We start from the raw sequence: 18,573 nt of genomic DNA on the forward strand, positions 1-18,573 counted from the left end.
ATAGATATATAAAGAGGGCTTTAAGGCACGTGTGATATTCCAGAACATTACGCGCAGTGCTTTATTCTGTAAGACTCACGGGCTTAAAAATTTCTTATACTCGAAGATAATACACTGTATCATTATACAAATACATTAAGATACAACTAATTATTGCTTTTAAGCGTCAGGAATGGTTGTTTTTGTGCGTTAGTGTCAATAGATTCGTCAAAGTGTTTAGACTATATTTCGAATGCACAAATTGATATGTATATAGATTTGTTTCTCTAGGAACCCCAAATGCACGATAAAGACCGTTTTATGCACTCTGCATCGATAAAATAACATGCAAATTAATGAGTGATTAATAATCTTGGTTTCTATTAAGGAATTCACTAAGCTTATGCGTTAAGTACTCTCGATTATTAATCGCCATCATTAATAGACATGTCCATTAAATAACCATTCCATGGCGTAAATATTACACCATTACATTATAATTTATTTGAGATTATAACAAGTATTGAAAAAGAAATCTAGTTTGAGGATTAATATTTTGGATCAGATGTTAGTATTAGAAACAGAAGTAGTAAGTAACATAAGAAAATTGTTCAGTTTTTCCTCTCTCTTTAAAAAATAATTGAGCAATAATAAAATACGAAAATAGAATAATTATGTTTTAAAATATGTCCGACAATATTAAGAATTCTAAAATTTTTGAACAAGTAAACTTATATGCTACTACCTAATAGTGTCATTTTGACCCATTTAAATCGGATCTTGTCTTACCATTCCTGAGATCATATAGTGAACTTCAAAATTAGTATACTCCATACAAAATTGTATTTAATATTTCAAAAACTGAAGAAGCTTTGAAATGATAACATTAGAAATTCTTTCGTGTTGCTCCTGCTGTTATATACAGGGTGTACCAAATTTAGTGCACATCATTGTTAACTTTATTCTGAGCAGAGATAGAACCCTAGTTTAAATTATAAAAAGTTGTATTTTCTTGGGCTGGTTGCGAAAGTGATGCTAAAAAAATTGAACACCACATTGCAAAGATAATAAAAAAACACTTTTGTAATGGAACACTGTGTATATTTATAAATGAAACTAAAGTCAATATAAATTTATACAAGAAATTTTAGTTACTTTTGTGTTTTAAATGAATAATTTTTGTTAGATATTATGTATGATTTTTACACGTGCGTACTTAATTTGGTACACCTAGTTCATTCTTATCATTTTTCTATTTCTATACCAATAAATGGTAAATTATATAACGATAACTTATAATCATGGTATAATCATTAAAACTTTAATAAGGTTATGACCAAATGGTTCGTATAGCTCTTATTCTAACGGTGTTATCGGACTAGGTAAGTCATAGAAAAAGTGCTGTAAATTACTCAATAACAAGTAATGTAACTCTTTTTGAGGATATTACTGACCTCGCATGCGGCTCGCTCGTGAACTTTCGCCTTGCATGTAATATGCTGCTTATTATATTTTAACTCAATGAAACTAATTATAATTAAGAAATTGGCTTTCATGCATGAGAACTTGTATAAATTATTTAGGATTTAAAAAAATGCTAAACTTTTGTTACTGGATAATTTATTACCTGAACTTAAGTTTTGTTTCCCAAATTTTTTACTTTTTTACCCGCATTTGGAAAAAGGAAGATTAGAAATGGCCAATTTGTTCGCAACTAGGTACAATATTAAAATATTTTAGCTTAAGCATTGTGCAATTTCAAATTTGAAAATTCTCCCCTGTAATAATGGGTCAGAGGTTTCATTGCTCTATTTCCCACTCTTTGAGGGCCAATAATAATACAAAGGCGATTATCTCTTCTGGTTAGTGTGTCATTTGCAGGTGAAATTGTATCCGACCTTTTTTCATTCTTATGGGAATTTTCGCCAGCTTTTATAGAACAATAGAGCTTTCCAATAATACGACTGATTTTCTAGGAAATATTTGTGGAGCTGTCTTCTAATGGCCAAAAATAAAATACGTTCCTACGTGTCAACAATGAGATTTCGATGATCATTCATGCAAATACAGAATAATAAAATTCAATTCCAATTCATCAGAATCGTGTTTTGTAGCAGGTTATTGTCGAAATCGGTGTTCGTTTCGAGCTAACGTGTTTACTAGCTCAGCTTCAGTCATATAATGTAATTAGTGGTATATTTGTTCCATTTAATTAACGCAGTAGGTGCTCTGAGTTTTGTTTTATTACGTACGTTCCTGGCTGCAGAACCTGATTCGAAGCTAGGTTGCTATGTGGAAATCGTCGCTCCCGATCCAGTTTCATTGGATTAATTCGATCTATTTTCAGCAAATTTGGTCATAATTAAAAATAGTTTTTAAAAAACTTGAAGTATTAAAACTGTTGACAGAAGACAGCAGAGGTAATCCGGCAATCGTGGTGGGACACTATAGATATCAGGGTATTAGTTAATTGAATTGTCTCTTTAATAGAGATTGTAAAGGAATTTCAGGGTTTCGTGTAGGTGTTTCTATATGTTCTTTGTTAAAGGTTATGACGTATTCATTAATCATGTACAGTTGTTCGTAACTTTTGCCTATTATATTATCTACAATGGCACTGAGTTTTGAATAAATAGGGATGCATTCGGAAATTTAAGTAAAGCCAAGACAAAAATTATTTCTATTATGTGATAGTAACATTTCCTCATTAGAAAATTAAATTATTTCACTTTGTCAACATAAAAACTTTTAAATTCACTTAAAATGTTATGAAACGATGTCAAAATGTTTTACTCAAACCGTCTGAACGTTACAGCCCATACAAATGCTAAAAATTCGATAATTTTTTCAGAAATTATAACTACGCTGACTTTCAAAAAAACCGCAACACCAAGAAGAACGCATTGTATGTATTTGAAATTTTGGTATGATTGTAGACTTGTAAAGAGAAAAAAATGATAAAAATTTCAAGTTCGTATTTTAATGCGATATGAAGTTTTTCTTTACTTTTTTATCTGTGACGATCGTCCTTTTTGCAAATTTTTTTACAGGCGGATAGCGATAAAGGTATTATTGTTAGTACCATATTAAATGTGTGGTAGGGCAAAATGCCTTGTGTACGCCAAAATACAGTTTATCGGCAGTTAACTCCCTTTGAAAGGGGAAGAATTGTTGGTATGCATGAGGCAGGTTTACCTTTCCGCGAAATAGCACGTAGATTGGATCGAAACGCATCAACAGTGCTAAGAGCTTCGAGAGATTGGTCTAACGAAGGGTCAGTAAATCGTCATCGTGGTAGTGGCCGTCCAAGAATGACGAACCGACGCGAAGACCGGCGACTTCGTCGTTCAGCGACAGTCGCCCCGTTTGAAACAATTCCGTCTCTTGGTGCTAACTGGGTAGCCACCCTAAATCGAAGGGTCTCCCTTGGTACGATGTATCGCAGAATTCGAAGTTTTGGACTAAATTCATATCGTCCTATGCTTCGGCTTCCATTATCACGAAACCACAGGGTGGTCCGACTGGAGTGGTGTCGTCTGAGAGTGCAATGGGTGGATGAGTGAAGAAGAATCGGGTTCGGTGATGAGAGTCGATTTTGTTTATGACGATCTGATGGACGGTTACGTGTTAGAAGGCGCAGAGGAGAGCGATTAAATTTGGACTTTTTGGAAAGGCGTCATTCTGGTTTAACACCAGGTGTCATGGTTTGGGATGTCATCCATTATGGTAGTCGGTCTCCTCTTGTTTTCATTTATGATAGATTAAATGCTCAGAGGTACATTAATAGTGTCTTAGAACCGGTTCTTGTACCATACATGCACGACCATCCTGGAAGCACATTTCAACAGGATAATGCGCGACCACATGTAGCCAACGATACTTTGAAGTATTTGGAATTTGAAAATTTGGATACTTTGCCTTGGCCAGCTCGGTCTCCAGATTTGTCCCCAATAGAGCATGTATGGGATATAATGGGTCGGAGACTTCAACGTTTAGCTTGCCCTCCAGAGGCCATAGATGAACTCCGCGAGAAGGTGCAGATTGCCTGGGATACAATACCACAGGAAGATATTGACAATTTATTTTTAAGCATGCCACGTCGCTTACACGAATGTATTAATTTAAGAGGAGATACCACCCATTATTAAATTATTATTAAATTTTTTCACTTATTCACAATAATTTTCTTTTGATATTTTGATCGTTTTTATCTATTACCCGACCCAACGTAATGTCAGAATTTCTAACGAATACGATGTGTTCTTCTTGGTGTTGCGGTTTTTTTGAAAGTCAGTGTATTTACAACTTATAATAATTAGTGTGGAAACTCTAAATTGGTCACGAACCAGACTTATAGGTTTGTAAAATAGGTCCTAGATTGTCCCACTTCCATATCTTGGTCATTTTTACATTATGCAGCCTATTTTTTAGCAGTTGCTGGTAAATAGAACAGTAGATATCAAATCACTATTTATCAGATCTCGGCAGGATTTTCGTTATTTATCGAAAATATACAGGGTGTCCTCGAATTACGTGGCCAAAATAATACCGCAGATTGTTTGAGTGAAAATAAGTCGATTTAACTAAACTTCCCTCAGTCCAAAAGTTGATAATTATGGAGCTACGGGGTGTTAAAGTTGAAAAAAAAATCACATTTTCTTTAATATCTTTCGATTTCGTTGAGTTAATTTCACGAAATTTCATATTTGAGGGTGTTTTAGGATACGAAATTCAAATTTATTAACGATTTAGTTGTTTCTTCTAGGGGGCGCCACAAGCGACCATTAGGACACATTTAAATCTCTGTAACTTTTTCGTGCCACGGTGTATATTATTTTGATATTTAAAAACCTTTTTCCCTACCTTTTATACTTAGAAAAGGTATACTTTATTGACGTCGCTAGAAGCAACGGTTTTGGAGAAAAACGCATAATTCTAAGGCGCTGCATATTTGCGTTAGCGCTTTTAAGTAAATAACTCAGTTGGCTATGTTTTTAATTGACATTTTAACACTTGAATTTGTTTCTCAAATGTCAGTTTTTTTATTTAGCCCTCAGTTTTTCTTGTCAGTTTCGCTTCTTGTTCCTGTAAATATCCATAGGTATGGCCAATAAATTCACTTATTCTGAAATGGTGGATATGCTGTTAGTTTATGGACTTTGCCGTTGTAATAGTCAAAAAAGTGTACGAGTTTACAAGGAAAAATATCTTTTCCGTAGAATTCCAAATCGGAAAACTTTTGTTAATATTGAAAGGCGTCTCCGCGAAAATGGCAAGTTTGAACCTGGGCATGCAGATTCTGGACGCGGACGAACAATAAGTACAGTAGAAATGGAGGAAGAGGTTTTGGATGCTGTTCAAAGAAATCCAAAGGCCAGTACACGAGGTGTAGGACTGCAATTGGGAGTTTCGAAATCACTAGTTCATAAAGTTTTTCAAGAACAATTGTTGCACCCCTATCATATTCAAAAAGTTCAAGACCTACAATTGCCAGTGGATTCTGCTCAACGTTTAAATTTTTGTCGGTTTATAATCCACAAAAGAATCGAAAATCCAAATTTTAGTAAGAAAATTTTGTTCGCAGATGAAGCTGTTTTTACTAGATACGGTATTTTTAATATGCATAATGAACATGTTTATGCTTATGAAAATCCTCACGAGACAACAGTGACTCATTATCAGCATTGATTTAAAGTAAATGTCTGTGCTGGAATAGTAGATAATTTTATTGTTGGTCCCTTTGTAATGCCAGATACGCTGAATGGTGATAACTACTTGAACTTTTTAGTACAAACTCTACCTATCTTATTAGAAGATTTGCCTTTACTCCTTCGTCGTGATCTTTGGTTTATGCATGATGGCGCACCTCCTCATTTTACTTTAAATGTAAGGCAACATTTAAATGAGGAATACCCACAACGTTGGATTGGAAGAGGAGGTGATGCACCTGTGAATTGGCCGGCTCGATCACCAGACTTGACACCCTGTGATTTTTTTTATGGGGTGCCTTGAAATCAAAAGTTTATGCATCTCCAGTTCATACGCGACAAGAATTGGAGGCAAGAATAATTCATGAAGTGGAATTATTGAAGAATACCCTTGAAATATTGTTTAGAGTACAATGTAATTTCTTAAAAAGGATGAACTTATGCATACAGGAAAATGGTAAACACTTTGAACATTTGTTATGATAGCAGATTAAATGAAAAAAATTAAACCAACAATTTCCATAAGTTAATTTAATTAATTAGTAAGTGTTATTCTCGCTTGTTGTTGTTTCTTTGTTAATTATTATTTTTGTTTTCTATTTAATAATATCTGATTTTGAAAACTTATTGTTATACCTTTACTAATAATTATTTTTGAAAAACTTAATTCTTTTTAACGGAAAATAATTTTAAGGTAATTTGCATGCATCATCAGGCTTAGATGCATTTTTCACCAAAACCGTTGCTTCTAGCGACGTCAATAAAGTATACCTTTTCTAAGTATAAAAGGTAGGGAAAAAGGTTTTTAAATATCAAAATAATATACACCGTGGCACGAAAAAGTTACAGAGATTTAAATGTGTCCTAATGGTCGCTTGTGGCGCCCCCTAGAAGAAACAACTAAATCGTTAATAAATTTGAATTTCGTATCCTAAAACACCCTCAAATATGAAATTTCGTGAAATTAACTCAACGAAATCGAAAGATATTAAAGAAAATGTGATTTTTTTTTCAACTTTAACACCCCGTAGCTCCATAATTATCAACTTTTGGACTGAGGGAAGTTTAGTTAAATCGACTTATTTTCACTCAAACAATCTGCGGTATTATTTTGGCCACGTAATTCGAGGACACCCTGTATATTATGTAGATCGATATGAGCCGAAAGGTTATGAATTCATTCAGATGAGATATAAAAACAGAAAATTTGACTTCGTATAAAGCACCGATTGCTTAATTTTTTTATTGTTTCTAAATAGTTTTCTGAGAAAAAGGTCAATACGTTTTTGATCGAAAGCTGAACTCATGGAGAAGAGAGCGGATAATACAAGTATTACTGAATTTCAAACTTACATAGTTTTTTTAACTTCCTATCGATTTTGATAATTTTTTGTCAAATTGTAGGATGTTTATTTTAGTCATTATTATAAATTAGTTGCGCCAAAAATTGTGATTATTTTGCCATTATATATGATTGGTAATGATACATCAATTCTTTAAAGAATTACAATTTTTTTAACAAAAAGATGCGATTTACGAAAAAGAAAATCAAAACATATCAAACAAATAAATAATAATAAGCAACATAAATTAATAACCGAGTTAAAGATAAATAAACACTAATAGCGCGTAGTTCCTCCTAGTGCTCTAATGACAGCTGCCATGAGGCGAGGTGAGCTTAGGACCTAATTAGCAGTTTGTCTTAGCGGAATATTTATATTTTCTTCAAGAAGAGCTACTCGAAGGTCTGCAACGTTTTCTAACTATCTGTTGTAAATACATTTCCCTATTACGTTCCACAATTGTTTGATTGGATTTAGGTCAGAGCTACGAGGAGGCAGATTTAACCTATGTAATTTCATTTCATCTAGGTATTTAGTGACAACTATTGGTTCTTGATTAAGATGTTATTTTTACTACTGCTTATTCGACAAGTACTAATTTTCGTTGGTAAATCGTATCTTTTTGTTAAAACAAAATTGTAATTCTTTTTGAATACGGATGTATTGTTATGAATCAAAAAAAAAAATGTTAAGGAAACATAAAGTTTTACAATTGCATACAATTGCCTTCAGATTCTTCCACAGGATGTTCAGAAATCTAGATCAAAAAGCACCTTTTAGTTTCACCTTTTATAATGACAAATTAATTAGAATTTTTGGTAATATCAATATCCAGTAATAATTAGAATGGTTATGGCCACAGTTTGTCACAAAAATGATCAAAATCGATATAAACCTAAAAAAGCTTTGTCAGATTGAAATTGAATCATGTTGTCCGGTTTTTTACGTTCAAGAGTGTAGAAATAACCATTACCGTATAATCACTCTTTTTCATTTCCTTATAATTTTAATTAATTTTATAATGAATACATCTATATAGCTTTTACATTTTCGGATGGTTTCATTAATTTTCGCACATATTTCGTATTTCTTTTTATAGTCAATTTCTCGCTTAAATTTTTTGAATGTCTGAGTATTGTCACCAGTGGCATTTATGTATATAATTAGCAGCCCAAATACAATTGTATAAGACAATCGAGCCAAAGGAGCTCAAACTCCATTTTAGAGCTGGGAAATGCAGCTTGCTTATCTACATTCAATTAAACTACTAACAATTAGCAATGTGGCTTTGCAGTTATTTGCTACAGGAAAACAGCTATTGTTTCAAAGCTATATGACTATACAACGCAAATTAAGTAATTGGGGTCCAATTGTATTACGCGCTTTACCATGTAGACTTCAGTCTACTGATTATTAGTTTAAAATAAAGGTGTAACATGGAAATATGTCATGAGAAAAAAATTAAAATTTTTATGTAGCGTTTCCTTGTCCTTCAAAACACGAAGCATTACCAATTCGTGACATCCGTTCCTCCATTTCCATAAATATTAACAGCTTAACAATAAAGAATAAGGTTTATTTCTATTTGCCAGTGAATTTGAATACATACTTTTATGCATACCTAGAAGCTTTCCGACAATCAATAGCATTACTCATATCGAAACTTTTGCAGTCACACATAAATTATTATCTATGTAAGTTCGCATCCATAATGGATTCGAGCATAAAAGATTGAACTTTGAGGAATCTACTCGGATATTTTATTGGTCGTAATCTCAAAAAAGTCGAACCAAGATTGTGAAATGGCTGCTTCGTTTCTTTTAGCATATTGACCGTGTCCTGAAGGAATTTTGCTCTTGGGAGATCAATGGGCGTAAATATCGGCTATAAAATAAAGTTGAAGTTGAAATTTATTATGAAGTCAGTAATAATTGCTACAATAAATAGTTCTGAAATTGTTCCGGAGCTGATACTTAAATAGGGAAAATTCTTTTATAGTTCTAAGCTTAATGAAGTAGAACATATGGAACTTCATATTCCTTAGGGGTTCCCCAAAGTTTAACTTTGTAGATCCGTTATTCAAAGGGCCCTTTTAAAAGAAGCAAACGAAATCACTGTAATCCTTATTAATTTACTGTTTTTTTTTTAACTTTTAATTGTCCAGTTGGAATTCATATGTTCCTTGTTTTTGTTCCTCAAACCCGCTTCCAACAAAAAATCAAACACGTTGAATTATCCAGTTGGAAATGGGAATGCAATTTCCCGTCCCACAAGATTGCGAATTGTATTTCTTTGATACGAATAGCGGCACGAATTGCATACTAACTGCGGTCTTAACGGCTTTAAAGAGGGGTAAATAGTTCTAAAATTTTATGATAAAAAACGGCTTTGATTTTCTCTTTAAAATTGGGACTTGACTACACATTAGATAAATTAGGAGAAAGTATATTAGCAGAATATCTCGGTATCTATACGAGAGAAATTCAAAATAGTTTATGATATATACAGAGTGTTTCATGAACATACCGACAAATTTTCAGGGGATATAGATCTTATAAAAACAAGTATTTAGAATGGATAAAGTTAGGTTCAAAATCATTCATTGGTTCATTTCCAAAATACAGGGTGTTTAATTTTTCATTTAATTTTTTTTTAATTTTTCAAAAACGGTTAGCAAAATGGATATAAAATTCCGGGCGCGCTATCACGGCATCAATGTGCACGTTCCCGAGTAGGCAGAATACTTTCATTTACACCAGTGGCGTCTGTGTGACCATTTAATGGGATGTTTCTGATAAAAGAAATGATGCGCCACTGACTTCTTTTATACGAATATTTCTTTCATAATATTTCATTAATTCTTAATAAAGACGGCCTCTTAGTGTTTTGTTGTTCAAGTGCCCCTTTTCGAAATAAAAAAAAAACTATTTCCCATTCATTTGCCTACCCAAAATACCAATGTAGGCTTCCAAGTGCGATTTATTAGAATCATTTATGAGGAATTAATTTGATTTTATTTTGACAGAGGTGAAGGACATGAAGACAAACAATTTTATGTCCGTATTTCTAATCGTTTTTTAAATTAAAAAAAAATTAAAAACTAAAAAGTAAATACCCTGCATCTTGAAAACAAAGCGATTTCTGACCTAACATTATTCGTTCTAAATACCTGTTTTTATGCACTCTTCCGAAAGGTTATCGGTATATTTATGAAACACCCGGTATATGATAGGCATTATTCGCTGAGGCAAACGTTTACTTCCCGAGCTCTAGGCGAGGGGACAAGCATCCCGAGGGAATAATGCTCATAAAAAGCTAGTATAATGGCATATTTTGTCCACTGCTTTTGTCCGTCCCTGGGGTATTAAAAGATAAAAAATATGGAAATATCTTTCGTCATAGAAAAGTTAAGAGCCTGTGCGAGTTTATCCCTCGATTACATTATTAGGTGTAATGTAGTATCATATCAAACATAAATAATGTGGTATCATATCTAACTCATATCCCTTCACTGATTTCCTTTCAAAATATCCGGAATGGGATTTGAAGGATCATGCCTTCAAGGTACCAAATATTTGCCAATTTTTTGTGGTTAAATTGCTATGATGAAATTTCATATATGTTGCGATTTGTGCCCTCAGGCCTTTATAAAGAAACGTCGTTCAGAAAGCTTCCGTATGAAACTTCTTCCTGATTAGGTCGTGTGTAAAATTCGAACTGCAGACGGGAAAATTGAAATTCACCTTCTTCGAAGCCACGAAGGTAGAATATTCCTGCTGAATCGATTTCGATAGGTATCGTTCTCTTAGGATTAAACAAAAAGCAATGCCTCGAGTTCCTTAAAAATAATTCAAAACCTCTGTCTGAGGAGGATTTAAATCAACAGCTATAGAGAATCTGACAACTGGGGTAGTTGGTTAACACATTAGAAACTAAACGGGCAAGTTGCTACTAATTATAAATTACAACTGCAAAAAGGAACATTCAAGTTATTCCGGAATTAAACGAGGCCCATTTGCGTTATTTATTACGGTCGGAGTTTTTTTGCTTTTTGCTTAATTTTAACTCCCATAAATTAGTCCTAAAGACGAGTATTTAAAAATATTATGAAAAATCTGAATTCATCAACGGTTGAGGTACACTTTTGCTCTTAAAAGTACCTACACATCAGGCCATTTGTTTACGGTTCGAAGGGCGCATTGCCTGGTGCATAAAAAACTTCCCTTTACATCCCTTAAATCCTGAAGCAATAACGATAAATCTCCGGGAAAGTGCAACGTGAATCAGCAAGGAAAACTAATATGTGCGCTTATCTTTATGCATGTCACAAAATGACGCAGATTAACTCGGCTGCTGCAGTACTAAGAGAGAAATATATAGTATTAAGATAAATTAATGCGCTGCACTCCTGCCGACACCCTAAAACTGCTGCATTGTTAATTTAATACTTAAAGAGTGAAGTGGAGTTTAAAGTTTAGAAGTTGCTCTCTTCATTTACTTTGTAATACAAATTTGTTTTGAAGTACTTGTCATTATAGTTCATGTTAGTTCTGGTCAGTCATGAAAAAGGATTCATCAAAAGGATCCGTTCGTTTACGAACTAATCGATTTTTCTTGACCTGCCACGAATGACTTTTTATCCGGATTTCACCTCACTGGCTGTACCGGCTAATTTAATTCCAATTAGCTTTGAAACAGTTTCAGCTCTCTATATTCTATTAACGATTCAGTACATTTAATTTAGCCCTTGCGCATTTCCAATATTAGGTATGATAAATTTTGAATGATAATTATTACCGTATCGTCATGCTTGTTTTTGACAGTGGTTTGGAACATTTTTGTTTCTCTATGATAGTGTTCTATTATCTCATCCCATCTAACTAGTGAGTGTCGCAATGAACAGACTCGTTTATCTGCCTGACGCAGCTAAATGTTAGTCGATTTTTTCAGATTTATTTCATTTCATAGCCTGAAAAGCATTTTAAATTGATTCTGTAATATTTTTCTATAATATTCGATCGAGAATTTCCAATTAAATGTATTAAAATATCAAAGCTAGCCCAACTATAAATTCAAGGGATGAGATTGATCGGAATATTTAATGGAAAAGTTCATTTCCGCAGGAAAGTTTATTGAACAGTGTGATTCGGAAGCCACTAAAGAAATTCAGTCTTTAATTTTAAAGAATATTAAATTTCAGTTTCGGTTAAAATTTGCTTTCGCGAATAAATTCCGGCTGAGCAATTATTTTTCTGCAAAGTTTCAAAGTTCCTAACTTCAGTTATGAAGAAAATTGGTTTTCGTTGAAGTTTAAATAAAATTTGCAATTTAACACTTCAATTATCGAACAACATGAGCAAATCTTTACTAGAATCATGGGGAAAATCATTTTCCATTTGCCGGACAGTCGAGAATTTGTAATCAAATTTCATACATCTAACTAATTATCGAGCAGAAAGTTTTGAGATATTTCATTTAACGCTAATAGGACCCCAATTAAGAAACAAGAAACTATTAGTTAGTGTTTTGATAAAGTTTCCAGGATGCTTAAGGTGCTGCCTGTGATTTACTGGCAAAGCATGTGGAGCCACGTCAATATGGATCCTATGCCTTTCTGATTAAACTTCGACTTAAAAGTATATGTTTTAAGCCATTATGCAGAGTACGGCATGGGAATCGAGTGCTTTTGAAATGATCACAGAATCTTTAGCTTTTAATATATAATTTGTTTTTTATTATAACAGCATGGTCGAAAACATAAAATTTAATAATCATGAACAGAAAATTACATTTGGCATGTACTGTCCACTCTTGTTGATGCAATGTTGAAATCGTTCGAAAAAATTTTCTTTCAGCCTTTTTAGCAGATCTTCATAGATTTCGGTTATGTAATGTTGGATTACTTCTTGTAATGTGCGAGACATAGCCTCGTAAACACGGGTCTTCATTTAACCCATTAAAAGGAAATTACATAAGGATAGGTCAGATAACCGAGGAGGCTACAAAATGTCGCCAAATCTGAAAATTAGATGGTTGGGAAATAATAACAAGCAAAGAAAACAAACAAAGCGTGGGAACAGAATCATGTCGATTAATATCGACTCTGCGACGAAACTCACGGTGAATTGCGGTCACAGAGTCACCACTCCTAACAAAACAAGCATAAACGAATATTCGATGTTTTAACGTTCATGACGGCTCCATGGTGGCAACGGAGAGATAATAATAAAATGCTATGAGCCATAAAATGAAATGTCTTTCGAAGCACAACCTTTCTATTGTAAACGGTCGAGTAGTGCTCGTTCTAAAAACGCTTGGTTCTCGTGCCGCACCCTGTATCATATTATTCCGAAACAATACTCTGAACGCAAATTTTGAAGATAAGCGTTAATTATGGCTTTTTAACAAATGAGATATCAAAAAACGCAATTCATGGAAGTGCGGTTCAATTTACTTCCAAAACCTGATTAAAAAAAGCAGATAAAAAAAGGCTGATAAAGTATTTAAACATGAAGGTAGAGACGTAACACAAAAGAGACGGGAAAACTCCTGCTTTTAGGCTCAGTCTTTGCAAAATTGACTGTTAGCTGATATGTACTGCCAGAAGATCGTTTTCAAGTTATTTTATGTTATTAACGGAGTATTTAAGGGTTTGTGTGTTTACAAAGAACCCCTTAAATCACCAGGGCAAATGATCGACACTCGTGAGAAATATGAACTGAAAGGACAAAAATCAAAAGATAACAATTGTCGCAACGAGCGTGGCCTTTGATCAAAACACTTTCTGCAGTTAAAATAAAGTGGGTAATGATCCGAACTGCAGGATCCTGGTTAGTTTGCTCCCAGGTTCCCCCGAGGAAAATGAGCCGTAAATGATTTGAATTACTCCCTTGGCCATTTCGCATTATTGATATCTGATCTATTCTTGCCAATGCGGTCCCAGCAAAAACTGCAGAGGAAGAATTTAATAATCTCTAAATGTTTGGAGTTTCCCCAAATTTTTTCTCCCCGAATAGGAAATTAAAAGGAGATCCAATAAATTTACCTTCTTCTGTATCTACAAAACGATATTTACCGTTCTATAAGAAAGTCATAAATAACCTTTTTGAATTATAAGCAGGAGAAACGAAGATAATGCCGCCTCTTTTGTTTCCGCTTCAGCGGGTAATTAAATTGATGACACAATACAGCAGCAGCAGGCGGAGGTTATTGTCACGTCTTTGAATTCTTCAGAGAACAAATCCCTGCAACGTGATTTATGGCCGTGGAACATTAAAAATGTAAAAAATCATCAAAGTTCGATAATGAACTCAGACCGAAAAATCTAATTACATCCTGAGATTACACAGGCTTGCAAGCTCAAACAATTTGCATGAAAATTCCATCGTTAAACAACTTTCGTCTGCCACTAAATCCCCTAAATCTCCTATGACAAATCGCCTACTAAGGCAAGTCCCAACTAACGTAAAACCCTGAAGACAGATAGAAGTTTTAGCTCGGCGAATCCCTTATGTTTTTATTACCTGACAAAATATTGCATTGGGAGATGGGAGAATTTAAAATTCATTCGACATACTGGTTCAGTTTAAAAAACTTCAATCTTAGAGGGAGATATGGAATAAAATTACTTGGTTTATGGCTCAGTGACGGATATTTACAGCCCACATTAAATCATTATTCTCGACTTCAATTTCCCCCTTTCTTGTCATCTACTAGTTTTAAGTGTAATAACCTGGATTATCTTGATCAAACATTATTGATCAGTTTCGCCAAGTCAAGTCCTACAGTCGATTGACGAACTACCAAACTAGTTGTTTTTACCATCATTCAAGTTGGATTCATATATATTTAATCAGATTTCGTCGGTTTAAGGGACAAGGAAAAATTGAATTTCTCGTCAGGTCGACATTTCGCTGTAATTTAAACATTTCCTCGGTGCTAAAAAGACAAATAAAATACAGACCGACTATCAAATATTCTGCAAAGTGGCAATCACAAATTACATTTTTTAAAATGACAAAAATATATCTAGATACTTTAAAGTTCTCCTTTGTTCCAGGTTTGGACTTTCGGGAATATCTGGTGTAGAATTTGGCTAGCAGTGGACGTCTGGATGTGTACAGCTTCCATTCTGAATTTGTGTGCGATTTCACTGGATAGATACGTGGCAGTGACCAGTCCTATCACTTATCCCAGTATAATGTCCAAATCTAGGGCCAAGATGCTGGTGGCTGGACTGTGGATACTTAGTTTCGTGATTTGCTTCCCGCCATTGGTCGGATGGAAAGATTCAAAGGTAACGTTGTAACGGTGGAGACATTTTCAAATAGGAAATTAGAAAATCTGAAAATAAACGTAGTCATCGAACAATAACAAGTTTCCAGGAGATAATGCAGCGACCCATTTAAAGCTGTGATTGAAGATTACTCAAAAACGGTATGTTGTATGAAAAAAAGTTTCAAATAAAAGTTGTCCGGTAAAGAGGAGGACACGTCATAAAAATAGTGACTTTTAGACAAAAAGTTATTTCAAGGGCACCTTTTTTTCAAAAGGCAACCTCCTGTTTTTTATCGATCCTTGCAAACCTTGATAAAATGAACAACTTTTATTTGAACATTTTTTTTATTAGACGTTTTGCTGCGAAGTTATCTTTGATTTTTGTCTAATTTTTGAGATAATCGAAATTATTGCATATTTCTGTAGAAAACTTTTGCAATGCATATTCAGTTTAAAATTTATAACAATCTTTGTATTTAATTAAAAAAATTATTTCTATGAAAAAATAATATGTTTTTTTATTTGACCAATTAATTTAAAATCCTAATTTGTGAAACTGATGGAGGCAAATGTTCAAAAGAGTGTCCTTCCTGCTTCAAACACCTCTCAACTTTTATTCGAAAAGAATTGTTTACTCTGCGCAAAATCTCCCAGTTTATCAATTAACACATATTTTCAATTCCCCTTTTCATGTCATCTGCAGTTATTGGCACTTCTGCATAAACGTTCTCCTTTAAAAAAATTCAGAGGAAAAAATCTGGTGTGATCAAATCAGGCGACCTAGGAGGACAGTTCACTGAACCGTTTCGTCTAATCCATCTATTTGGGTGCATCTCATCCAGAACCTCACGAGACATTCTAGAAAAATGTGCTGGACAGCCGTCATGTTAATACTGCATCACCCCTCTAATCGCAAGTGGAATGTTTTCTAACAATTCCGGAAAATTATTACGCAAGAAATTGCGGTATATTTCTCCATTGAAATTTCCTTCAATAAAGAAAGGCCCAATTAACTATTCCCCAATAATACCGCACCATGCATTCACCAACCATGGCCTCTGATGTTCAATTTCTCTAAGTCAGTGTGGGTTTACAGCACTCTAAAAATGCAGATTATGGCGATTCATTGTACCAAGGTGTGTGAATGTGGAGTCATCCGAAAACAAAACTTTGGAGAAGAAATTTGCATTTTGATTTTATTGCTTCCTTGTTCAATTACAAAAATTGACTCGGTTTTCAAAATCAGTTTCGTGGAGTTCCTGATGTAATGAAATGTGTAAAGGATAGTACTATTTCACCTTCAAAATTCTTTAGACACCTGTCTTTGAGATTCCTGAGTCAGCAGTAATTTGACAACAACTTATATGGGGATCAAAGGCAACAATTTCAAAAACTGCTGTTTGATTGCCTTCATGTGTTGCACTTCGGGAGCGATTGCGTTTTTTGTTTCCAACGTTCTCATTTCTTCCAGGCTCTCCATAAATAAGAACCATTCATAATTTCTCATTCAAAGTGTAGCAATCCATTTCGATTATTGAATTTTGATATAAAAAAAAAAATTTGAATAATTTCACACAAAACAGATTTATTGTCGAAAAAATAATCTCGATTTCGTGTAGCCCTCGTCATAAGGTAGACTCTCATAACAGAAAATTTTAGAAAATATTTGTTTCCATAGGAATAATTTTTTTGATTAGATACAAGGATTGTCATGAATTTTAAACAGAATATGCTCTGTAAAACTTTTTAGAAAAAAAGCAATAATTTCGACTATCTCAAATATTGGGCAAAAATCAAAGATAACTTTGCAGCCAAACGTCTAATAAAAAAATTGCTCGAATAAAAGATATTCGTTTTTTGAAGTTCTACGAGAATCTGTAAAAAAATACGGAGTTGCCATTTGAAAAAAAAATTGCCCATGAAAAGACCTTAAAATGACGGTTTGGCTAAAAACCATTATCTTCATATGGCTCGCTCTTTACCAGATAATTTCTTAATTGAAACTTTTTTGAGTAATTTTCAATCTCAGCTTTAAATGGGACATCCTGTACATGCAGCTTATGCTGACAGGTAATTTACAGAATATTCTGACTGCTGTATGTGACTTTTCCATTTAAATAGATTGCCGTGTAGGATAGCCGCAAAATAGGGAAAAAATTTCTGCCACTTTTATACCATTGGGATTGCCCTAATACTTTTGTACAGTTTTTGCCCTCCACATGAAAGAAAGCTTGGAGTTAATAAATTGAGATCATATACAATTGGTAAAAGCTATGGCTATATCACTCCGAAATCTGAAAGGAGTACATCCTTTTCAACCCTTGATTGCGTGGATCCAGGATCATTATTATTTACGACATTCCAGACAATAGTTCTTCCATTCCTTTTTCTGTTCCCTCGAGAACAGAGACGCCCCCATTTCCGCGTTTTATTTTTTCGCTTTTGATATACACCTCGCATTTGCGAGCCTACGACTTTCATTCAAGGAAAGTGAATGCAATTTTTTAGCAGAAAATCAATCCTGTACGTTACTAGTCAAGAGCAGTGAAATGCCAAAGGTTGTACTTCTGAGTAAATCCAGAATATCTCAATAAACAAGAGCTTTATATTTCTATTAGAACGTAGCCAATTTCGATAAGGAAACAGGCGTAACACTTTCCGCAGTTAACCCTAATGCTTGACTTATCAGCCCTTCTTACATTTTAGGGCCATTAGGCTCAGTGCCCACACACAAGAAGTGAATACTTGTTTTGAATTAAGTAAGTTGTGTTGTTACTATCGAGTAGATGTATATAGGTTGAGAATATAGGACCAATTGAAGGTAATAGAACATTCGTTTGAATTAAAAAATTAATTGAAATAGTGCTTCCTTTAAATATTTTCTTACCTTGAATGCCCTATAGGAATATTTACACAACATTCAAATTTAAACTTCTCAAATTACTGAAAAATTACTTATTGCAAGTCGAAGATTCATTTCAACATCATTTATAGTTAATAGATACGCAGACAAAACTGTAAATTGATATCCTTAACTCGAGAAAATGCACGTTTGGCATATATATGTATGTTATTTCCCTTCGAATACTCAATAACGTGTTTTAATATACAGGGCGCTCCAGAAAGGTTGTGCGAAACTTAAGGAGGTTGTAGGTAACATTGTGGTGAACAATTTTTGTATAGAGACTCAAATCAAAAATAAAAATATTGAATATCATTCAAGCATTCACTTTTTACTGTGCACTTAAGAAACGTTTCGTTTCAGA

At 33.8% G+C, this 18,573-nt stretch overlaps 1 protein-coding gene across 1 annotated transcript in view; it reads left to right on the forward strand.

Annotated features, from left to right (window-relative positions):
• Oamb (Octopamine receptor in mushroom bodies) overlaps positions 1 to 18,573 on the forward strand; it is a 38,120-nt gene that overhangs the window by 4,718 nt on the left and 14,829 nt on the right. Inside the window, exon 2 of the mRNA XM_066287714.1 lies at positions 15,090 to 15,326. Coding sequence (XP_066143811.1) covers positions 15,090 to 15,326 — 237 coding nt within the window. The remainder of the gene's footprint in view (positions 1 to 15,089; positions 15,327 to 18,573) is intronic.

The sequence above is a fragment of the Euwallacea fornicatus genome, chromosome 1, assembly GCF_040115645.1.
Source record: "Euwallacea fornicatus isolate EFF26 chromosome 1, ASM4011564v1, whole genome shotgun sequence".
Lineage (NCBI taxonomy): Eukaryota > Metazoa > Arthropoda > Insecta > Coleoptera > Curculionidae > Euwallacea > Euwallacea fornicatus.